Here is a 24,124-nt window from a genome sequence, read left to right as displayed (position 1 = left end):
GATATGAAGATGAGAGATTTAGACTGTTTAGAGTTTAATTTCAAATGATAAAAAAATGCTGTCTAGATACAGAATAGAATGTTCAATCATTTGTACAAAGTCATTTAAAATAAAAGAATTTTAGTCTTTAGTTTAAGCTAGTTAAAAGTCAGCATTACTGCAGTGCTGAGAATGATCCACCACCCAAATAGTACCTGCTCTGTGAGGGTCCATGGGGGTCCTGACCACTGAACAACAGGGTAAAAGGGGGCTAACAAAGTATGCAGAGAAACAGATGGACTGCAGTTTGTTATTGTAAAACTACAAAGTGCACCTATATAGTAAGTGGAGCTGATAAAATGGACAATGAGCATAGAAACAAGGAGGTGGTCATAATGTTATACCTGATCGGTACACGTATATATTTGCTACTAAGTTAAGTGCTGGTTTTCAAGACATCACAAAAGCAAACAGTTAATTCAAAACATACATGGTAACATATTACATCAAGCTCTTTTATTTCACAGAAGTGCAGCTATTTAAATGTGGCCCATTTAATGGAAATGCAAATTTGAATGAGGCCAGGGAGGTAAGGTAGAGTATTTTCTCCTATTTCTCATGTAGTATCCTGTAGTATCATAATTGTTTGATTTTTTTAGATGTGAAGCACCTGGTTGACCTGGCTTGTAACTCACTCACTCACGTTTAACAAGATTGTCCGCGAGGGAGAGCTACTGGCACACTAGTAAATAGGGTGAAAACAGCCTTGTGTTAGCTGAAATGGCTGTTGAGCGTGGTCCACGCGCAAAAACGGCATGCTTTCTAGGACTTTTGGGTTCTACGTGCTGGTGCTTTGCATCAATGACATGGTGTGTCCTTGTTACTCGTAGGAATCCTGCAGCGTCCTGTAAAAATGTTCTTATGGCACGGTTTCATGAGTGGACTTCTTCTGGAAATCTGCTGTTTGAATCATATGCACTGCCGAAATCTTGTGTCTGTACATAAAGGTTTTTCCACACTGATAATGCATTTTCACACGCTTAGCAGGACTAGCACGGGACAATGAGAGTGAAATGCTCCGCCCTTCGTGGTTGACAGTGAGGCGTTATTTCCCCCCCCACCCGTGTCCTTTAAGCCCCGCCTCCTGCACTGGGATTGGCGGCTGATGTGCGGGGACAACTTACTAGCCAATCGCAGCGCAGATTGCAGAGTACTATTAGCCAATCGCAGCGCAGAAGGTGGGCACTGTCTGAATACGGGTGGGAAAAATTACTCCAGTAGTTTGTGCACGCAGGACTGGGAAGTAAGTGTTCGTGTGTTTTCTAACTCTTTTTTAGTGCTCGTTAATTAGTAGAACACATTCGTTTACTTTTGGCAGAGCGACACCTTACAATATTAACTGTTAACACGTTTTGTCGTGTTTTTTTTCATTCAGTGAATTCCTATTCATTGTGTAACTGATCGCAGATCCCATTTGAACGGTGAGGCATGTGCAGGTACTGTGTCGTGTGACTCGGAGAACTGCCTGAATCGTGTGCAAGTGAAGAGTATTTTGTCTGGCAGAATGTCCAGTTTTGTGAGACATACAGTCGCACAAACTGGGATCTGAACGGTGAAGTGCTGTTTGCTACATCACGTACAAACTCTATGTAACGGTCCTTCTGGCGTAGCCTGTAGTCATGCAGCAAGAACATTTGTTCAAAGTTCTTGTGATTGGAGACCTCGGAGTCGGAAAAACGTCCATCATCAAGCGCTACGTTCATCAGATCTTCTCTCAGCATTACCGCGCTACTATAGGCGTCGACTTTGCGCTCAAAGTCTTGAACTGGGACAGCCAGACGGTCATCCGCCTGCAGTTATGGGACATTGCTGGTATGTTAATCCTTTCCCACCTTAATTTCTCCTGAAATAGGACACATGTAAAGTTGTTCCCATGGCTGGCATTTCACTTGGTGATCTGGTAACTCCATTTAACGTTGTTTTGAGATGGTGAAACAAAATAGCAAGCATTAAATATAATTACATTCATCAGTGTATACGTTCGTGTGACTGCTAATCCCTAAAAACCTTGAAGGTAGTTGACGGATGAAAACTTCTACACACCGTGTCTCATTGCCTGACTCATTAGTTCTGGAGTTTGGTGTTTAATTCTGGGCAGTGTTGAAGAATACTTGTCTCTACGTGTATAACCATTGCTGCTCTCATTCTCGTGTTAGAGTCACATGAGAGTTGGGATAGTGCCAGTCTCTCTCTCTCTCTCTCTCTCTCTCTCTCTCTCTCTCTCTCTCTCTCTCTCTCTCTACCACTCTCTTTCTCACTGTTATTACTCTCTCTCCCTCTTAACACACACTGCACTATAAATAGAAGACATATCATAATCACATTTGTAATCAATTCCAATAAATGTAGTAAACTCTGAGTTGTGATCATCCTGCTCCATTCCTCATGTGTGCAGGGCAGGAGCGTTATGGCAATATGACACGGGTGTACTACCGAGAGGCTGTGGGGGCACTTATAGTGTTCGATGTGACCAGAGCCTCTACATTTGATGCAGTGCTGAAGTGGAAAGATGACCTGGACTCAAAGGTTACTCTCAGCAATGGCAAACCAGTCCCAGCGGTTCTGCTGGCCAATAAATCTGACCAGTTACGGGAGGGTGTCTGTCCTCAGATTCCCAAACTGGACACATTTTGCAAAGAAAACGGATTCGTGGGATGGTTTGAAACCTCAGCCAAGGTTAGTAAACACCAATCAGTGTGTTTCAGAGAGCTAAAGCTGATAAATTCCTTTTTGGCTTGACATTTTGTGCTATGTTTACCACAGATCAGGTTGTTTTAAGCCTTTTATGTCTGACCGTGTTGATGCCATCTTTAGTGCAAAAGAGGCAGAATTAGTAGTATTTACTGAATAAGTCATATTGCTTGATAAATAACAGATTGTACTTACTGAAAAATTCACAGTAGTTACTGAATAATCCATAGTAGGTTTCTTATAATTCACAGTAGTTACTGCGTAATTTACAATAGTTACTAGTTAATCCATAGTAGTTTATGAACAAACAATAGCAGTTACTGAATCATTAATAGTAATTATTTAATAATACATTTTAAGACGCATAATTGAATAATAAACCAAGAGTTTAAGAGGTTAAATTCATAGCGAGAGAGAACTGGTCTAACTTGCGCTGTCCACTGATGTTTTCGCTGTGTGTTGACCCATGCTGAATTGACTGAAGGAATTCTATTGCATCTCCTTGTAAAATGTCTCATCCACAATTGGATAAACAATTCAGCTTCAAAGGAATGCTGTAAATGACTGTATCTGCCTATACACACAGAGATGGGGATGATTGGGAGGTCAGTGTTTGATGTGTGTGTGTGTGTGTGTGTGTGTGTGTGTGTGTGTGTGTGAGGGGCTCAGGGTGGCTCACGTGTTTCAACTCACAGCACCACTCTAATGAAAGACACAGCAGTGTGTGAGATGGGGACTGTATGAACATGGCGTGAAAGGTCACAAAGCATAACTATTAACACTTTACTGCTTTTAAAAGTATGGGTGGGGATTTGACTACGATTTGTAAACCAGGTTTTAAATACAGGGTGATTCAAAAAGATTCGTCCGATTTCAAAGCGCCATATTTTTACAACCGTGAGGCGCCAAGGAACCAATCACATACCAATTGAAGGAGGGGGTCATAGAGTTTCTGACTGTCACCGGAAGACGGCTCCCATCAGTCTGCGAGGAGATGGCGACCACTGAGCAGAAAGCAGTTTACTTTCTCCACTTAAATAAGAGTGAATCCGTCATAACTGTGCAACGTGATTTTCGTCGGCAGTGAACCTCCAACAGCTCAGAGCATTTGGCGTTAGTTCCACAACACTGGATGATCTCGAAATTGCATTGAAAGAGCGGTGAGTAGAGTGACACCCAACATGCTCAATCGTGTATGGGACCGCAGATGTTGTCCATACAGCTATAGGAGGTTAATATTGAGCACTTGTAAAATTACATAATAAACTTTATGCTCAACTAAACCATTTACAATTTACATTGTTCTGTAATGATTTACAGGTGAAATAAATCATTTTGAAATCGGATGAATCTTTTTGAATCAGCCTGTATAATTACCTGAAGTAGAGGGTAAATTTAAAAAGTAAAATGATACTCTCAGTTGGGCACACAGAGAAAAGTGATGCATGGAATTTACTTGATTGGAATGTGTACATCGATTCACATAAACACTGTGGAAAACATACAAAGAAATTGTAATTAAGTCAAAACATGGGTACTGTGTTGAAATCTTTGCCCAAAGTTTTATTACAAACTTTTATAATTAAGAACAGCTCAGCCAGTCTGCATTCAAGCCCCTGTAATTACTGAATAATAAGCCTTAGTAAGTAATAATCCTAGGATTTTAAGGTGTTAACAGATAAAACCAAGAGTCAGGACATGCTTTCTTTTAAAGTAAGTTTTAAGTGGACACAAGCTGATCATAAACTATGTAACCCTGCCTCCTAAAGGGGAATTCCACCTTTTTTAAATTTATGCATAATTCAATTGTTGAGATGTAAACAAGGTCATTTAAAGTGGTTTGAAATCGTTTATGATAGAGAAACTTACCGGCTCAGATTTCTTTACAGTGATGATGATGTGGACCAGGGGTCACAATTTCTAGAGCGCAAATAAGGCGATCTAAAATGACCAGTGATCATACATATGCCTTTTGAGTTTTCAGATGTATTGCTGATGATGGTGAAATCATGGTAAATATTCTTTGGGGAATATTTTGCCTTACAACACACTGCATGTACCTCTCATCCAGGAACTGATGAACAGTTGTAATCATAAAACAATGTCTCTGGCATCATGCAGCATATTCATAATCACTTTATGTAGCAACTTTCTATGAGGGAGCTGTTAGAGGTATTAAATGTTCTGGATGGCTGGTTCCTATCAGCATCACTGCGTATACAGTACTGACCCTCTAGAAATTTACATCAAACCAGACTGAATGACTTTGTTTAGAACTTGAATGGTTTGATTGTATAGAAATTTTGAGAAATCAGTGAAATTCTTCAATAGCTTTCAATAACTGACTATTAGTTGGTACTGGTCCTTGCACAAACATGAATTAGTCTAATTATCAGCAGTTAGTGATGATCTAAATGAAGGTTTGTTATGAATGCTTTGAAGAAACACCAAAGATCATGGCCAACATGCTCCAAATACTGAGATTTGAGGTCTAAATGAAAACGTAAGGAGTACAAAGTATGTTTATTCTGTTTGAAATGAAATTGAGTGTAAGTAATTATTCAGTTTCAATAATACTAAACTACAGTACAAGTCTTCCAAAATAATGCTTAAGAAAAGTACTCAAGTATTTTCCACCACTGCACATGAATGAAATGTATTACATCAGCACAATTGTAGCTGAAAGTAAGTTAATTGAAAGACCAAACTGTGTTGATGTAGATTTTGTTCATGTGGAAATAATGCACACATCTGAATCAAGCAAATTCATTGCAGCTCTTTTCCAGTGCACTGTTTGCACCATGTTATAAAGCTGATCACATTCATTTTAGATTTAAAGTGGGCTTGCGTAAGATGGCTGCTTCAGCTGCAGCTACAGCCAATTCACAAAGTAAAAGTATTATTCTAACTTCAAACCAAAGGTTTGCTAAGGCAGAGTTTCTGTATATAGTCATTGTAGTCACATGGTTTTCATGAATTAGTGGAGTTATTATCACGTAGCCTGAAGATAACATGAGGTTTGAAAATGTATGGATACGGTGGAGAAAACTCAATATATGAGAAAATTCAATGTCATTCCACATGCACATCACATGTTATAAGAAGGACTTTGCGGGCCATGGCTGAAGGACATTGGTATGCATGCAGTGTAAGAATTGTCATTCATATTTCATGTGATCGGCAAGGCCCTAAGTATTAAGTGGGTTACTGTTATAGAGCAGCATTATAATCACACAAATACATGTACATCTCAAAGACATAGCTAATACATTATTCCCTTACATTTCACTATACAAACCATACGCTAATGTGAAGGTTGCTGTGTAAAATCTCAGTTTTTCACCTGTTCTTATTGTTTCTTCACCTCTGTCATAGGAGAACACAAATATTGAAGCAGCAGCCAGATGCTTGGTACAGCACATTCTGGCCCATGAGGAGAGCACTGTCAGCGACTCCGATCCAGACACAGTGACCCTGCCCGGCTATAACAATAACACCAAAGATCGTGGCCGGGCCAGATGCTCCACATGCTCCAAATACTGAGACCTGTGCTGAGGAGGAACAGAAGTCAAAGAGAGAGAGAGAGAGAGAGAGGGAGAAAGAGAGAGAGCTGGAGGAAGACATGATGGGCATCATTTTTTGAATGTTGATGCCTTTTCCCAACAACAACATGCAGTGAAGAACAAAAAACAAAATATTAAGAGGAGGAATAAGAAGAGGCCTTGTTGATGTTCGTAGCAGATACTACACACTTGCAGTGGAGTTGGTGCACAGCAGCGGAGCGTGTGCACAGACAATACCAATATTTTCCAGGCTCAAAAGAACATTATGAACAAAAATCATGAAATATCTGTGCACTGTCATGTTTCTCATGTATTTTATAAGTAGCACAACACTAAGTATGTTGTTGGACCAACTGCTTCTTGAGTAAATGTGAAACCAAGATGTGAGATTATTTGCTCCACAGGAACAGCAAATGATTATTATTCTGTGCTATCAGATTTGTTACAGATATATCACATGAGTAAAGGAGAATGTGACACAACTTAACACATTTTTAGTTTTTGCTATAATTTTTAAGGAATTTGAGCATTATTAAAGGGCCTATATCTTGGAAAAACATAATTCCTCACTTTTTGTTAAAGTTTCAAAACAGTCCACACAGTCTACGTAAGAAAACTAAGCTGCAGAACAGCACATTTTAAATTCACAGTTTCTGTGATAGCAACCCATTCAGATATATTGGCCTATTCAGCCTACAGCAGTTTAGCTCCACCCAGTCAAGCTGAAGTTATAAGGAGTGTTTCAGCCCAGACTGTTTTTTGAATAAGGTGCAAGACAGGACAGACAATCAGAATAGAACCTATATACATATTTCAGTCTTAAAAAGCACAGAAATAAAAATGTCTTGTTCAATTCTAAGTGATGAGGGGAGGTCAGACAATATCATGTAAAAATTAATGATGACTGTTTTTGATGCACAAAGCCACAACATTACAACCTCAAGGAAAAAGATAAAAATACAAGACAAATGTAGGATATGGGCCCTTTAATACATTTTATACAAACAACCTAAACATCTCTGCTATAATTCTAAATGTAAACTTTGTTTCTAGTACCTAACGTTTATGAACAATTCAGCCAAAAGCAAAAGAGGGAGTGCACAGGTGGGGTTAATTTTAACAGATGGAAAAACTAGTTGTAACAGTCACTTTAAAATGAATGAAAACACAATTTAATATAATTCCATGTTGTTTGAACCAGATAAGCTTATAAATAAAAATATGTATCAAAATAAATATTACTAATGAAAGAGGCTGTGCCAAATGTGGAAAAGTATTTTAGACCACAGTGTAGGAAGACAATAAAGCACAATAAAATGTAATTATATAATTCTATATATGATAAAGAACATAATTATACAGAATATTTATAGTACATTTCTGATCAATCTGTGCATGAAAACTTACAAAACATTGTCTGTTTTGAATTTATCATGAGGAATATGGACCTCTTCTATCCTCTTAGGAGGCTTAGTTGTAACAATTGTAAAAGTTAGAAACTAAGAAACGTACTGTCAGGGAGGCTGTACTGTAGCCTGTTTAGGTCTCACTCTAAGTTCTTTACATGCTTCAGTTTACACCCACCAAGAGAATGACCAAAATAATATAGATGTCAATTCTGCAACTTACACAGTGATTGAAAAACACTCATGATTAAAATATTTACAGGAAAGTTAAGGTACGAACAGCCCTCAGGTTGAATCTTGAAAAAAAAAATAAAGATTAGATGACATTGCTATGGAAATATGTGAAGATGACCAAAGGCATGTTGTACTTGAACATGTTTAGTCACATAGAAAACCTGTTTTACATCTGAGCTGTTATCAGGTTGTGCCCCGCTCTTCCCTATCTGGGTTGGTGGGTGATCCATGGGGCAGGTGGAAGAGACATTCAGAACAGTGGAGTACAGTTTCAATGTGTGTGACAGTCTTCAAAAGTCATAGCCCTTGTCTCTGTCTACCTGATTTGTCTGGATCTACATCACGACATGGCTCCTTTTATTCCATGCCATGGCTATAAACAATCACACAGTACATTTACATTTTCACAGAGGGGCTTTTCTGCAATCCCTGTAGCTTTTTAGAAATGGACATTCCAGTGTAAGGGGTTCTACTGGGACTACTATGTATGAATGTAATACAACATGTTCAGTTAGGTTTGCTGTTGTTGTTGTTGTTTCCTCTTCTTTCACCTTTGAGACAGTATTTATGTACTCTTATTTATTGAGGAGGACTACACTGTCATATATGTAACTCGGTGACTGATCTCCTACCATTGTATCCCTCCATTCTCCGTTAAATTCGTATGGGGGAGCCCTCAGAGAAAATGGTTTTGTTTGACAGATTTATCAATAAAGTATTTAGACACGGCCATCTTCAGTTTCTTATAAAGAAGAAGAATATGAGATCTGGACCGTTTGATGCCACCGAAAGGCCCCGCCCCTTTTAGTCGTACAAGAACCAATCCGCGGCCGCCTCGAGTCACCTGATTTCCATAACTGCCATTTTGCGCGCAGCGTCCGGCTCCGTAACTGTGAGGCAGAAACTGGGAGAAATTCCTCTGTGTACAAAAAAAAAAATGTCAGCGACGAGATGTTGAATTGGCACGGTTAGGACCAGTGTCACTGTGGAGCCGCCATTCGGATAAACGCACAGCCCTTTATCGCGTTTTAAGCATCTTTGCTAATTCGCTCCATGAGGGAGAGCTGAAGGAATGTGAAAAGGATGCCGAGTAGTAGCTGCTAGCCTCGTCAGACTTCTGTTCTGCTAGTGGGGATGTGAATTCGGCCGTTATTTTTCTGCTGCTACTGCTTCGCGGGCTTGACAGTATTCAACCCAGCACGTTCATTCAGGGCTGGTTTCGTCTTTTATGTTTTTTTGGAAGTCGAAATCATCCAGCTAGCCTTATTCGAGCAGCAGTTACATGGTTAACCGGCGACACGGGAGGGTAGCAGCAGTGCCCGTAGTGATGTGCTATAGCTCGTAACGTTACGGAGGGTCGGTCCGCTTCAGTAGGCTAACGCGCTCTGGACGCTGCTGTATTCTTGACAGCGGGCTGTAACGTTAGACACATCAGCGCAGTCGTTCGCCCTTGATCGTCTCGTCGCCGGTAGTCCGGTTGATTCTGAATGTCAGTGCCTCCTCTCAGTTCGGGTTTCTGTCAGGATAGGCTGCCGTTCTCCGCACACAGACAAGCGACGTGAGCGGTTCCCCCCCACTCCCTCCATCCCTGCACCGAGTGCTTTTTTCCTTTTGCTCAGAGACGATTTTTTTTATCGTGTGGCATTATTAGCTATGTCGGGACAGTCCATTACGGACCGGATCGCCGCGGCTCAGCACAGCATGACCGGATCGGCCATCAGCAAAGCCGTGTGCAAGGCCACGACGCACGAAGTCAGCGCCCCCAAGAAGAAGCACCTCGACTGTAGGTTAAGTAGACGGCCCTCCGAAATGCCAAGCCAATGGTGGAGCATTAGCGCTTTGTTACAGGGGCTCAGGGCGAGTGGGTTTTGGCCCTCGATCCCACTGCGATTCGTGTTTGTTCGTGTGTGTTTTTCTGTCTGTGCTTACAGCCCATTCACGTTCATCACCGGACAGCGATAATCATTCATTATGCTGAAGGTCAGGGTAGTAGCCCAGATCGAAGCCCGTGGAGTATTAACAGCACTTTCAATTCATTTCAAACATGATAAGAGCGTCTTAATGCCACCCTGACCGCCAATACGCCGCCACAGCTGAGTGTGGGGCCTCACTGTAATGGGCTGAGCTATAGGCATGAGCAGTGTCCTGACATACATTGTGTTTCATTTTTTTCACGCATACATGCTCGAATTAGGGTGTCTAATTCTGAAACATATATCCCACATATAGTGTCTCAGGTAGTGAGCAGCCTACGCAGGAGTTGATAACCTCAGAGCTACCTGATCTATAGGAAATGACATGCAGCATCAAGGGCATATGGGGTGATGTTAAAGCATGCACTATTACAAAGCAGCATGAAAACCACACAAATTTATACATATGCGTCTCACTGACATAGCTGTTCCTTTGTTTGCTTATATAAAAGGGTATTAATCATTGTGGACTGTTGTGCTGTACTGTATGCTGATGTGAGGTTTTCTGTGTAAACACTCAGTTTTAAGCGCATGTACAAAAGCAGTGAACAAATGGTTGTTGAACACTGCCTCGTTGCTCTTGTTTGGGTGTCGTTTATATCGGCCATTGCTTTTCAGTGCCCTCTGAGTCATTAATAGGCACAGGACTGTCAATGCAGAGGTGCTTTGGTTTGTGGTGGTTATATACTGCATGCTTCACTGTGGGCCTAATTACAGTTTCAGTAGTGGGTCTAATAACAGTTTTGATGTGGAAATGACCAGAACAGTTTCTCAAAACTGCATGCTGGCTGTTTACTACACTGTCACGCAGAGGATTCAGTGACTAATCACCTTCCAGTCTCCGTCAAGTTCTTATTAAGGAGTGCTCAAAGAGAGCAGTGTTGGAAGAGTCTGACTTTCTTGTTTTAGTCCAACCTTAACTAAAATTAGCCAGCATGTGGCTCAGTAGGTACCATTAAAAACAACCAGAGGTTTCAGTTAGGGTTCCTTCCATCCTGGTGCTGTTGCCTAAAAATCACACTTGTACTTTATACTTGGGTAGTAAATCTGCAGGTTCTGGACTCCCTCCCCTCACACCTGGGGAAAATACATTATGCCCTTGAAGTAAGGGCATTTCATTTCAGCTTGCTCCAGGATGCTGGAACGTTGTGCCCCTTTTCCCTCTCTTCAGTTACTATGGTCTCAAGAACTCTACTGTACCTGGCTTTACCATAAATAAATAATCCTAGAATATTATCATTCTCCAATACTGTGAAGGAACAGAACTTGTAACATACTTCAGATATAGTTCCAGAGTGAATTAAATCCTAAACAGTAATGTATTTCTACCATTACATGCCAGTTGAGGAAGTGGCCAGGCACCAGTCAAAAAGAGTTTTCCTTCTGTTCACAAATAACATCTGAACATAGTTGATTAAGGGACCTGGCAATCAATTAAGCTGTCAGTTAACAAGTTCAGAACAGAGGTATGCCTGAGGGGTTCAAGGAAAGGAGCCTGCCAATCTTACAAATTTGAAGTGCCATTCAAATAAATGCGGTGAAATATATATCTGCACCTCCACAATTATACCTTTGTCATTTGTATCCCTGTTTCTGTGCAACGCCCAGATCTGATGCACTGCACCAATGAGCTGAGCGTGAGTATACCTCATTTGGCTGACACGCTGATTGAAAGGACGGCCAATCAGAGCTGGGTTGTGGTGTTCAAGACCCTTATCACCACTCACCATCTCATGATGTACGGCAATGAGGTAAGCTGTCAACTAACTTAACTCGTAGTTTTGTTTTTCTTTTGTAACTGTACTGTAATGTTTTCAAGGTCATTTTTTTTAAAACATGTATATGTGCTTCAATAAGAACATAGTTTCTGGGAAACTGCACTACTCCTGTGCATAAATGATGAAGCCTCTGTTTTGTTCCGACTGAAATCGAATATTTAGTGTGATGAAATCGGACTGATTTAATTTTTCATTCTTTATGGACGTCCTTACACAAATTTGGAATGCACCACAAAAGATGTTTTATTTGTGTTCTTTTAAACAGAGGTTCATCCAGTACCTTGCATCCAGAAGCACACTCTTTAACTTGAACAATTTCATAGATAAAGGTGCATTACAAGGTGAGTAAGACTTAAATAAATCCACACTGCAGATATGTCTCCAGAATTCTTTTTAGACAATGTGGTTACCTTTAAATCTTGTTCTCTAGGTTATGATATGTCCACCTACATCAGACGATATAGCAGATACCTTAATGAACGGGCAATGTCCTACAGACTGGTAGCGGTCGATTTCACTAAGATGAAGAGAGGGTGAGTTAGTTGATTTTGACAGGGAGACAGAACATGAAGGTTATGCATATAGTGAGAAAGCTTCCATGGACATGAGCATATAAACTTACCTTTTCAGTTTTTTGCAACCTCCTCTAAGCTTTCACTTTTCTGTAGGATTGATGGAGTGATGCGCACCATGAGCACAGAGAAGCTGATGAAAACTCTCCCAATTATTCAGAACCAGCTGGATGCCCTCCTGGACTTTGAGGTAAATATCATGTCAGAAAAGGGAAAACAAATAACTTCTTGCCAAAATGGATGTTTTAGCCTAAGACCTGCTGTCTTCATTAAGCAATCATTGTGACCTACTCAGTCGTTGCTACATTTCAGAAGGACATGAGGGCATATCCTAAAGCCACTTGAAACTGTAATACAAATACACACAGGACCACGTTTGTGTAAAAGGAATAGGTAAAGTTGAATGTTAATAGTAAGATGTAATGTTTAGTTAGTAAGTTCTCGGCCAATCATATTGCTTGTCTCATAGCTATTAAACAGCTGCTTAAAGCACAATGAAAGGCTCACTTAGAGAGGCAGCGCAGAGCTTCACAGCAGAGGAGATTGAGGTGCTTGTGCAAGCCAGACATAAGCAAATATTTGGAACTGTAAAAAAGCCTCAACTTGATGAAGTGAAGAGATAATAACCCAATTATGTATTCCAATAGTGTGGTTTACTGTTAAACCACAGCAAATTAGGTGGCAATAGAAATTAGGAGTAGATAAAATCTATTGCATGATGTGCAATAAAAACAATTGCACATCTGTGAGTGAAAATGCAGTGGAGCTTGAGTTTGAGTAGGGCATAAAGGATACTAGTTCTATTAATGATAGTCATGTCCATGTGCCGGTGCCATAATGTATTAAAACTCTGATTATCACGGGCATTATTCCATGAGCTACTGCAACTGTTGCGCATTTCCAGCTCACATTGTATTTGCACCTGCTGTTTGAATCACTAAATTAGCAAATCATTCAGGTGAGTTTAAACATATCCCTCAAGTTCCGTATTACAGTAACATAATTTTCAAAACCTCTCCCTGCAATGCCTCATTAAAATCTAACAAGATGCCTAACATATTAAAATCTAACAAGATGCCTAAAGACCAGGCTTTGTTCCTAAAGTTTAAAAAGAACCATTATATAATGATATATAATAACGATATATATAATGGTATATTAATCCAATTCTGAATGGTCTGCTAAACAAAAACAACAGAAACGCATCATTAATGAATGGAGAAAAAATTGTTAAAAAACTAGTAATAAGGTCAAACACGCTTAAACATATCTCAGAGAAAAGAGAGAGCAGCTAGTGGATCTAAATAGAGAAATAAAGAAGAGGGCTAGTGACTGGTATTTGTCAAGTATATATCTCAAAGTGTATATCCATGCTATCCATGATTTTACCTAACTCTTCAATAAAATAGACTTAAATAGATTTGAGTTTGTGTATGTTGTTGTGCAGTGGAAACTGTCATTTCTCCCTTCACAAGACCTTAAAAATATTGAAATTGAATTTTAAACATGTTAATATATTATTGGTATTGGTTGTAAGACTGCTAATAGCTGTAAAGAACAACCTCTTCAAATTTGAGAACCCTGCAAGAACCACTTTTAAAGAGTAATTGTGTATATTACTGTGAATTTCCCTCTAGGCCAGCTCTAATGAACTGACCAATGGTGTGATCAATGGTGCCTTCATGCTGCTCTTCAAGGACTCTATCCGCATCTTTGCTGCTTACAATGAGGGTGTCATTAACCTTCTAGGTAATACAGTACATTGTTTGTGGTTTGCGTTGTTTCTAGAATACCGTTGCTGACACTGTCATTTTTATTTTTATTTTTTTCAATGATTTAAAAACAGCAGCTGATCTTTATATTGTGTTACTTTCGTGGAGAACAGACCAATAGAAATGATACAGAATTACTTGCAAAAAAAGTGTTGTTTCTTTGACTTCCATTAAAAGATATATGCCTTATCCTTCACCTGTGAAGTTAGCACTTTGGAGATGCCAGGTTTTGTTCTGAAATGCTAGTTCAATCTAGGTTGCTGTTAGGTTGTTAGGTGTATGCCAAAGATTTGGTTGCTGTTTATCACAGTCTTTGCTCATGGTTTTTTTGAAATGTTGTGTGAAATATTCAGTGAAGAGCTGTTATACTAAACTCTCTTTTTCACTTCAAAGAGAAATATTTTGATATGAAGAAGCACCAGTGTAAAGAGGCCCTGGAAATATACAAGAGGTTTCTTACCAGGATGACCAAGCTGTCAGAGTTTCTCAAAGTGGCAGAGGTAAAATGTTTCTGAATTCACTTAATGCATGGGTTGGTTGGGCTCTTCCATGCAGGCCCTTTTTTGATGACTGCCCCTCTTGCCTTTCGGTTCAATTTTAATCAGAGGTTCCCCTCATGCTGCCTGTTCTGGTGCCTGCACTGCATGCTTTAGCAAGATGTCTCTCAATCTATCTGTCCCTCTCAGCAACAATAAGAACAGTGCTTACTTATTCAGATGAAGACCAACCGTTTCAGTCTTTTGATATAAATTTGCGAACAGTGCACTGACTTTTTTTTTGCAGTCCAAATGCGGGGCACAGTTGTCAATCCTGGCAAATCTCTGGACTGAATATTGGTTTATGACATGAAAGTAAGGATTTTAAAGGTGAATGGATAAAGATGCACTTATAGTGGGTCTCATCTTGAAACTATTAGCACTTTTAGACATTGAGAGACAGTACACAAAATAAAAAAAAAACAACACTATATTTGACAACTGTGCCAGGCTGGAATTTAGCCTTTCTTTTTCTTTATATATAGCATATGTTTTGCTATCTATGGAGGTATATTTTGGAAAAATGCTAAGCACATCCTTCTTGATTTCTAGAGTTTGTTTTCCTTTTTTGGTCTTTTTTTGGCTGAGTAATCTGTCTCTTCAGGAATAGGGTGCAGTGCTATCCAAAAACAAACTAAAGTTGACTTTAAGAGCGCATTTCTTTATTTGTATAACAATGTGTGTATGCCATTTTTTTCTTGTCCTTTTTTCAAAGTCAACATTAGTTGTGTGTTTCTTTTGGATGTTTCTCACCTAGTCATATGAATATTCCATCTCCGTTCACATGACCTAAAGTGACATTTCAGTGTTTAATCATCCATGAAACCAGCCTCCATGACCTTGATGTCTGTCTCTATGTACATCCACTTGTCCATCTTTTCTTTAACGCTCTCACACATAGACACACTGCATGGAGTAATGGCTCTTTTTCTTTATTCTTCTTTCTCCTTCCTCCACATACCTCTGTTCTGTTTTTTATTATTTCTTTTACCTTTTTGGTTTCACATTTTGTTTTTCGTTCTCCTCCCTCCTTTCCTTTTTTGTGTCACAGCAAGTTGGAATTGATCAGGTTGACATCCCAGATCTCTCACAGGTTAGTGGCACATTTCATCTCAATTTCTCCCATGTGGCTTCACCCTAAACTCTCATCACCACCTCACCCCATAGACGTCCATCCCCAGCCCCCATTCCTCTATGATTTACCCTTCATCTGTCAGACTTTTAGGATAGGGGCCTCCAGAAACTTACTCCATACCCGCGCTCTCCCTGGGAATCTGATGTGCTGTTTTGCATTTTCTGTTTTCATCCGAGGTAAATGGGTACTAAAGCTGCTCTATTTGGACCTCAGAGAAGCTCTCATTTAAAGCTTATGCCTTGAATATTACCATGTGTATTAGCTCAGCGTTTTTATTAGGAATGAAAGCCATTTAAGGCTATTTGAGGTTTGCGGTACTGTCTCATTAAGATTTAGTGCTTGCTCTTCAAGCCACCATTTCTTACTGGTATACCCATGAGAAATCTGATTGCTTCTAAATCCAATGCTGACTGATATATAGCTAAATGGTGTTTGTGCCGACTGTGCTGAACTTTACCGTGCTTCTTGTGACTAGTACCACATTGGTGGTGTAGCACTTAGCTTCTTAAGTTGTAGGCACTCACCATTGCTATATATCTCTGCACTGGTAGGGTATTGTGCTTGACTAGCTACAGGAAGAGCAGTGAATGTGCACAACTGGAAGAATGCCTTAAAACTGGAGCAGGGGACAAAACTCTGCCTGGCACCATCTGAACTTTATAGTCAGCAGCCATGCCAAATATAGGCCTTTAACTTATGCTCGACGCCAGAGGGGTGCTGGGCAATACATCTCCCCCTTCAGTTTGCCATCATTCGGCATTTTTGACATTTTCATTTACATTGGACAGGGACTCCTGAAGGTGTTGGGCTCGCATACTACACAGTGGTACCTAACCATGTCAAAAACATTTGGAATTGGAAGGAGTACCTTGTTTACTTAAGCTGAAGCAGTATTCAGAAGGCCTGTGTTATATCCTCATCAGAAATGGTTCTTCATCAGTAGTACAAAGCTTCTTCTGACAGAACTGACAATAACTGTCTAAGGTTGAATTAATGTTTTGCGGTTGTGAGACATAATATCATGGCCTTTTGTACACTCCTACAGCCATGTTACCCTTTCCTTAACTTCTTCGCTATTTTTTTACTCTCTTTTTTGAACGGTCTGTGGTTTTGTCGCATATGTTTCCAGATTTCTCAGTGAGCTTCTCCTTGAATTGTCTCTTCTTTAGAGCTATGTGTCTGAGAAATCTGTTCTTTTGTTATTCATGAATATCCTCCCTCAAATTGGCATGCAATGTGGACACATCCAGTGGTTGAAAGGCAAATGTTGTGTAAGAACGGAACCCATCCCTGCAAAGAGTAAATGTTTCTTGCCAGCCTAAACAGTTTATTGGTTGTGGTCTGTGGGGGAAAATGCAGTGCAGTTTGCTAAATGCACAAGCCATGCTCTCATCCAGCATTTGCCTTTCTTGAGAGAACCTCCTTTGGCTTCCAAATGTTTTTTTGCTTGTTTTCATTTCTTGAAGATTGAAATACGTATGTTCAGTGAACAATTCCAAAAGACAAAGCTCCAAAAAAATTAAATAAATAAACAAACTGGCTTATTTCATCTTATTTCATAAAAACTGAAATCCAGGTGGAATCCAAAGGTTAACAGGTTTCTGCTTTTTTATCTGTGCATTATGAAATCCTCTGCATGGTCAGAAAAGGTTCCTCTTGTAGGTCAGTCCAGTACTTGTGTCTCATATTCTGAACCCTCCCTTTGAGAGGTCCTCGACCTCAGTTTGCTCCACAAGCCGTGTATGAAGTGTCAAAAAGCTTGCATGGGAAATAACACATTTTTTGCATGTATAAGCGTCTCCTATCTGAATCCTTTTTGCTTTGTCTCCCTTTGATTTCAGAGGCTCATAAACACTGTTAGGTTCTGTCAGTAATGCAGACCTTCCTTTTGTGACTCTATACATGTTGCTGTGTATGTGTGTATGAGGGAAAAAGAGAGAGTGAGAGAGAGAGAGAGTTTTTCTTGGTGTGCCTCTGCACACATTGTATGTGTGCTGTGTTGAGTGTAACAGTAGGCATATGTGTTCATGTGTTTGATTCTTTTTGTGTACATGTGTGTGAATGGGCGAATGTGTGTTTGTGTGTTTTTGTGTTGTACTCTGTGTCCACGTATATCCTGGTGTACCTAAAATTTCCTCTTTTGTCTTCAAACTACATCATCACCAGGCCCCAAGCAGTCTCTTACAAGCTCTTGAGCAACACCTGGCCTCTCTGGAAGGCAAGAAAATCAAAGAGCTCTCCACTGTCAACAGGTACTTTACACTAAAACTGTCCTCATTGGACTGGCAGGTGATTATATAAGCTCCTTTTAAAACAAAACATCTGCTTTTAAATGACTCACTATAAAACAGCACATCATTATCATTAGTTTTAATCACAATATGCTTTTCTGTGTATGTGGTGAATATCATCAGTACTTCTAGAACAACATACAAATGCATCTTTCATTACAAAGAGAGCATAATTAGTCAAGTTTAACTGGATTTAGTAAAGTGCAGTATGTGAAATGTTTTTGATAGTATTTTTTACAATTTTATTTTTTACAATTTATCATATGAAAAAAAAATCATATTGTGACATCATGTATCGTAAAAATTTCTTGAAGTATCTTGGTATTTTTGTAACTTTTCAAAATAGGTCCTCGCTATGCAGTCTCAACTTTCGTTCCTCCAGTGTCGATAGTGAAAACGTTTAATAGGAACACTGTAATAGGAACAAAAATGTTCCTATTAAAACAACAATAATAGTCTCATAACTTAAAGTCCTTCTGTAGGTGCAGATGTTTATGGAGCAGATCTAAATGTGAAACTTTGACTCGTTCCCAGTTGTTCAGATTAGTGTCTGCATCTGTGCTTCCAGACACTCATTGTTTTTTATCTTTTCTATCTGCAGGGATGAGAAACAGCAGGCTCAGGAGGTGGAGGGTGACAGATTACAGCCTACAAAGGTGGAGACACCCATACTTTTTGTCTGTCTGTCTAGCTTTTCAAACTTCTTTTAAATGTCTTTAATTACTTCTCTGGAACTAGACTGTAAAATATTTGCAGGTGAATTACATTTTTAGACGGAAAATGAAATTGAAAAGAACTGTTTTTGCTGATTTTTATTTATCCTTGCACTCAGGGAGTACAGCTCAAAGATATTGGAATGCAGACCCCAACAGTGTCTCCCAGCGGACAGTCTGTGGGCAGTGCCAATAGTACCTGCACCAGCAGCGGTGCCACTGAGCTCCTCTCCACTCCACCCGATCTACCCATCACGAATGGGTACAGTTATTATTTCTGGTGCAATTCAAATAAAATTCTTTATTTATATATCAGTTTTCATTGTAGTTTCAAAATCTCTATTTGCGTTATTAGCATAAGTTAATTGTGAAATTAACAAAATAACAATATAACTACAAATTACAGAAAAGAAACCCAGTATACTAGCCATATAATACCCTGTATATAGCCGGTTCAGTATATGGCTTTAGGACCTCGTATTTAGGCCTGATTATTGAATGTTAGCATTTTGTTAGTATTTGATACTAATTTTATGGGAAGAAATGTTCTAGTTTAGCAATGACACAAAATGCAAATAATTGAATATTATTATTTGTCCACATCCTTTATCTCCAACAGTGTGCACAATTTCACCAGTGATCATTTTGACCTTCAACACAACCTCAACACCCCTGTTCAAACCACCACCCTTCCTGCCAGTAACAGTGGCTGGGGAGGTGAGATCTAAGACCCTGAAACTCCCACAGTCACAGATTAATTTTCACTTTTAAAAAGCCAATTATTTAAAGCTTGTTCTGTCAAATGTAAGTGATAACTATAATTTGACTCTGTTTTTCTTTTTTTTGCGTTTGCATCTTGCTCTGCTTGATTGGGCTGTCTCTGGGTGAGTCAAAAGTGCCTGAGTGAGTCTAATAGCTTGTAAGTGGAGAGAAGAGCATAAGTAACCACTCTCTCTTTGTGTCTCTTTGTCTCCTCTCTCCTATTCTCTGTTTCTCTGTTCGGCTGTAGGTTGTTTGTCCTCTAGGGCCCCTGCTGAAGCCCACTCTTTCTTCACAGGTCCATGGTCAAGGCACACAACTCCACAATGGTGGAAAGTTACTGACTAATGACCTGGACTCCTCTCTGGCCAACCTAGTGGGCAGTAAGTCTTTTATTCACTCTGCCTTTATTTATTCAGTGTTATATTTTACATGCTTTGTGTCTGTTAATTTTTTTCCTTTCTCATAGATTTGCACTTTGGAGGACCCCCGACCAAGAAGTAAGGATTTTAAGTACTGCTACTTTATGTTCAAACATCTCTTGTGTTCTGTCATAGAATACCGCAAAATGCATTACAACAAGCTGAGATATACCGAGCAATAGATTGTATAGTAATCTATTAACTGTATTGTACCCTTGGCTGTTATGATCAAGAGGGCACATTAAAAATGTAGCATTTAAAAAGAAAATAGGTTTGTTATCCTGTCCTAACTGAATCTGTAGATCCAAAAGAACACATATTCATGGATTATTTCTCAAAAAACTATGTTTTTACTTACATTGGAGCAGCATTCACATAAAATCCACAGAAGTAATATGAGAACATGGGTTTTTAGGACAGCGATGATATAGTAAATCAGACTTGTGAATATGAAGAAACAAACACTAAGCTATTTAGTTTTACCATCAGCACAGGTTTAAATGAATGTAGTTGGGTAATTCTACCAAATTCAAATCAGAGTTGAAAATGCATTTCAGACTTTTAACCGACTTTGACTTTAGATTAAAATCCTTTTGCTTTGACTGATTATTCCTATATTTTAATTGTGTTTATTTTATTTAAAAAACTATTGAACATTTTATTTTGTCACTAACAAAAGAATCGCAACACTACAGAAACTTTTCATTTCAGCTATTTTTGAGCATAACTCAAAGACACTAGCCAGTGCATCACTGGCAAACGTGGCTTTGAACAATTGTACCCACAGAAAATCATGATATTTTTCATTAAACCAAAAAAGTGTACTTAATTGTAGAGAACATATGTTTCGGTGTTGATAGTTCTTTAGGTTACATACTGATTTTCAGACTTTGGGCTGCCTCTTAGTAGAAGTATAAATGATGCTTTTGTATATTTTTAAATGATTGCTATCTCAGTTAATGCCTTGAATGTAAATTGTTCATAACAATCCTTGTAAATATATAAGGTCGGAATAATTAATTGTTTGTTTTACTGTGAGACTGCAGTTTGAACTTGTTAGGTGGAGTAGTCCATTTATTCCAAGCTTTCTCTTTATCAGGCCAGAGATGCAGTGGACTCACCTGGAGAAGAAAACCACAGGAGGGTCTCACTGGCAGTCTAAAGCCATGAGTGGCACTGCACCGTGGGGGCACACACACCTGGCCCCGGCTCCCATCCCTGTGCCACAAATGGTAAGAGCATTCGCTCCTTAAAGCTGACTGTGCCTTTGCATGTTAGTTTAGACATTCTTGCCTGGAATGTGGTTATTGTGACACAATTGCATAGGTGAAAGCAAAGGCTTATAATCTGTATGCGTCTCAGTGTAAGTGAAAACTGTGCAATGCTTGCTAATCCTCTTCTTTTTCCTTTCCTCTTTTCTGTTCTTGCTGCAGAATGGAATGATTTATACTGGCTATGTAAGGCTCTTTTGAAACCATTTTTTGATGTATTATGTGGTACGGTCTCCATTTATTAGTTGATTCAAAGGGCATATTACAGCAGTTTGTCAGTGACTTTGGACTGATTTATAAATAGAATATTTATAAATTCTTTTTTTTTTACGTTTCAGGCACCAGCTCCGGTAGCATTTCCAATGACAACCCCCCAAGTGCCTGTATATGGGATGGTAGGTTTTAAAATCACCCATCAGTATGTCTTTGCTTACATTATCTTAAATATTTTTGATACTGTAATGTGTTGTTACGAACATTAGTACTGCAGAAATGGCAATTAAAAGAAGTACTTAATATTTTCAGTAATATTTTTGATAACAGTAAACTATTTAGTTTGATGTCCCATGGTTTTGGCTAGAACTCTTTTAAAAAATCTTTAATTTGTAAGCCTTACACATGCAAGAAATGTCAGTGCTATGATTAATATACCACCTTAATCTAGATTAGATTAATTAGATAAAAATGTGTTTGTGTTATATGTCAGCTATTATTCTTTTCAAAATCTTCCAAAATTGTTGCAAATTAATATACTGCAAACTCTTCAGGTGCAGTTATTTTCAGTATTTAATATTTGCAGTGCAATAGGTTCTAATTTTCACAGTGTTACAAAAACTGTGTTTGATTTCCCCTAGATTCCTCCTCCCATGGGCCAGATGGGTTCAGTCCCCTTGATGGCACCCCAGCCTGTGATGTACAACCAGCCTGTGCTTCGCACCACCAACCCATTCACTCCTGTCCCTGGAACTCAGGTACTGCACTCACATGCTAAAAAGAAACCAGCTTCCCACAGTGGACTGAGAATGCAGTGCACTGAGTTGACTTGATTTAAATGTGTAATTAATTGCCTCATGAGTTAAATATATTAAAATCCCAGGCTCATTACATAATAAGGATTGTTATTCAGTAACTACATGGACTTCATTGCAAACTGGTCCAGCTATTCTTGGGTTATGGAAGTGTGTAATAAAGCTTTGGGCCTGTCAGTGGGCCCTGGCCATTTAAGGGGTTAAATCGACACAGGTGTATCTTTGGCAATAATTGTGTTGATGTGTATTATGTGTATATGTACATTTTATTCAGGTGGAAATAAGGTACACATTTAAATCAAGTAAAATCAATGCATCACTTGTCCAGTGTATTAACTTGTAGCATATTACTTGCCTTCACATTAGAGGAAAATATATTTGTTTTCTCTAATATAGCCAGGAATAGCACATGCTATACATACAATCAGTAGAAGTTTACCATCACAAAGACATTTAATTGAATTAGCCCTTTAGGTAAACATGTTTTTTCCTCTTTTCTAGATGCACTTCATGTAGCGCTGAGGAAAACGCTGGACTGACAGTAGCGCCAGAGGAAAAACATCAACCAACCCAAAACCAAATATGACAAAGCAGACATGAGAAATGGTTCAGAGACTGATATGTTCATGTGCCATTTTCCCCTTAAGCTGTGTGTTTGTAGCATACCCTGCCCGACTGACATAACATAGTCCTGTCATTTTACATGTTATCTTTAATTTTTAAGTGTCAAATCTAGTGTTTCTAGATGGCCCTCTTGGATGATGTCACTGGCTGATGCAAATGGAATGACAGTGTATAGTGAATTGCGGTGGAATGAAAAAATGTCATGATGTCAAGCCCCCTGCCCTTTTGCCCCCCGTTCGGAAAAGTGATTGTTGTAATCGTGCGCACTTGAATCAATGTTTATAATGTCTAAACCAAGCCACGGTTTTGTATGCACATTGCCTGAATAGTGTTTTGAACCAACCACTGTCAATGTTAATCATGCCACAGTTGCTGGCTTCCCGAATTCTTGAGTCTTGGAGAAATGTGTACAGGTCACTTTTTGTACATTTGTCTTGTCCCCAAACATTTTGGACTTCACCTTACAAGTTAAAGCTGTTTCTGCATACAGTAACTTGTAATGTTTCATTCAGGTATGGTAAAGGTATGGCTGTATGGATTAAAACAAATACAGCAGTGCGTGTATGAGTTTTATTAGATATTTAGCCAGTTTTAACTCAGTTTTAAATGTAATCAAACACATAAATACTGTACCTATATAGAGACTGATGGTTATGTTTCCTAAGGAGCACCCTTCTTTAAAACTGAAATGCTTTTAAAGCTATTGAGAAAAAAACACAGCAGTTAAAAATTTTCAAGCATCTGTATTTAAGAACTACATTGCCTCATCTTTAGACTGTAGATTCATGAATTTATCTGGCAGTTCCATTATTCAGCAACTTTATTATGTGATATTTTGTTTCTGCAGTCTCAGCCACTCGCTTTTGCAAGCATAAACAGAATAATTCTTCTTAAACTTTGTACTTTACTGAAGAGCACAGGCCCCGCTTGGCAGGAAATCTTCAACATAAGTGGCTACAGCTTTAGACAGGTAGGTCATGCTCCCAAAGAGGCCACTGGGTGCACAGTCATAAAGTAACCTGCAGATGCCGTTGGACTGATCTTTCTCCAGGAGACTGTCATCTGCTCCCAGGTCCTTCTGCAACAGAGAAATCATGGAAAAAGTGACAAAAAGTTAATATTTTCTAATCTCTGGTGCAAAATGTCAAACATACTAGCCTGACACTCTTAAAAATAAAGGTGCCTAAAAGGGTTTTTCAAAGGTATAGAAGAATAATCTTTGGTTGCCGAAAGAAACTTTCAATGTATATTTACATCAACATTTTTGTAAATTATGTACACAACTGTTTGAAAAATCTTCACACGATGTAAAGGCTT

At 39.0% G+C, this 24,124-nt stretch overlaps 3 protein-coding genes across 8 annotated transcripts in view; 2 read left to right on the top strand and 1 right to left on the bottom strand.

The window, feature by feature from the left end:
* The first annotated feature begins 1,245 nt into the window (after window positions 1–1,245).
* Window positions 1,246–6,675, top strand: rab38c (RAB38c, member of RAS oncogene family). Of its 2 annotated transcripts, XM_036587827.1 has the most exons (4): window positions 1,246–1,282; window positions 1,447–1,851; window positions 2,435–2,715; window positions 6,106–6,675. In XM_036587827.1, exons 2-4 carry the CDS (start codon window positions 1,659–1,661, stop codon window positions 6,271–6,273), a joined length of 642 nt encoding a protein of 213 aa, XP_036443720.1. In that variant the 5' UTR covers window positions 1,246–1,282; window positions 1,447–1,658; the 3' UTR covers window positions 6,274–6,675. The 2 variants fall into 2 exon arrangements, with proteins under 2 accessions (XP_036443720.1, XP_036443719.1); XM_036587826.1 differs by having other exon boundaries at window positions 1,249–1,851.
* A 1,241-nt stretch (window positions 6,676–7,916) lies between these two features.
* On the top strand, window positions 7,917–23,365 carry LOC118819864 (phosphatidylinositol-binding clathrin assembly protein-like). Of its 4 annotated transcripts, none has more exons than XM_036587822.1 (19): window positions 7,917–9,716; window positions 11,515–11,657; window positions 11,950–12,025; window positions 12,115–12,217; window positions 12,353–12,446; window positions 13,894–14,005; window positions 14,422–14,528; window positions 15,616–15,657; window positions 17,866–17,951; window positions 18,592–18,646; window positions 18,823–18,965; window positions 19,320–19,420; window positions 19,729–19,845; window positions 19,932–19,962; window positions 20,984–21,116; window positions 21,318–21,341; window positions 21,494–21,550; window positions 22,010–22,126; window positions 22,685–23,365. In XM_036587822.1, the coding sequence occupies exons 1-19, from the start codon at window positions 9,587–9,589 to the stop codon at window positions 22,697–22,699; spliced, it is 1,686 nt and encodes a 561-aa protein (XP_036443715.1). In that variant the 5' UTR covers window positions 7,917–9,586; the 3' UTR covers window positions 22,700–23,365. The 4 variants fall into 4 exon arrangements, with proteins under 4 accessions (XP_036443715.1, XP_036443716.1, XP_036443718.1 ...); XM_036587823.1 differs by having other exon boundaries at window positions 9,587–9,716; window positions 19,323–19,420; XM_036587825.1 differs by lacking the exon at window positions 15,616–15,657 and having other exon boundaries at window positions 9,587–9,716.
* The window catches only part of phka1b (phosphorylase kinase, alpha 1b (muscle)), a 20,415-nt gene continuing 19,654 nt past the window's right edge, over window positions 23,364–24,124 (bottom strand). For both annotated transcript variants that reach the window (XM_036587820.1, XM_036587821.1), the window contains one exon: window positions 23,364–23,885. In XM_036587820.1, coding sequence (XP_036443713.1) covers window positions 23,712–23,885 — 174 coding nt within the window. In that variant the 3' untranslated portion in view covers window positions 23,364–23,711. The remainder of the gene's footprint in view (window positions 23,886–24,124) is intronic.

This window comes from Colossoma macropomum, unplaced genomic scaffold, assembly GCF_904425465.1.
Source record: "Colossoma macropomum unplaced genomic scaffold, Colossoma_macropomum, whole genome shotgun sequence".
Taxonomy (NCBI): Eukaryota; Metazoa; Chordata; class Actinopteri; order Characiformes; family Serrasalmidae; genus Colossoma; species Colossoma macropomum.
The sequence above is the reverse complement of the archived record's forward strand: the minus strand, read 5'-3'. Positions and strand labels throughout refer to the sequence as shown.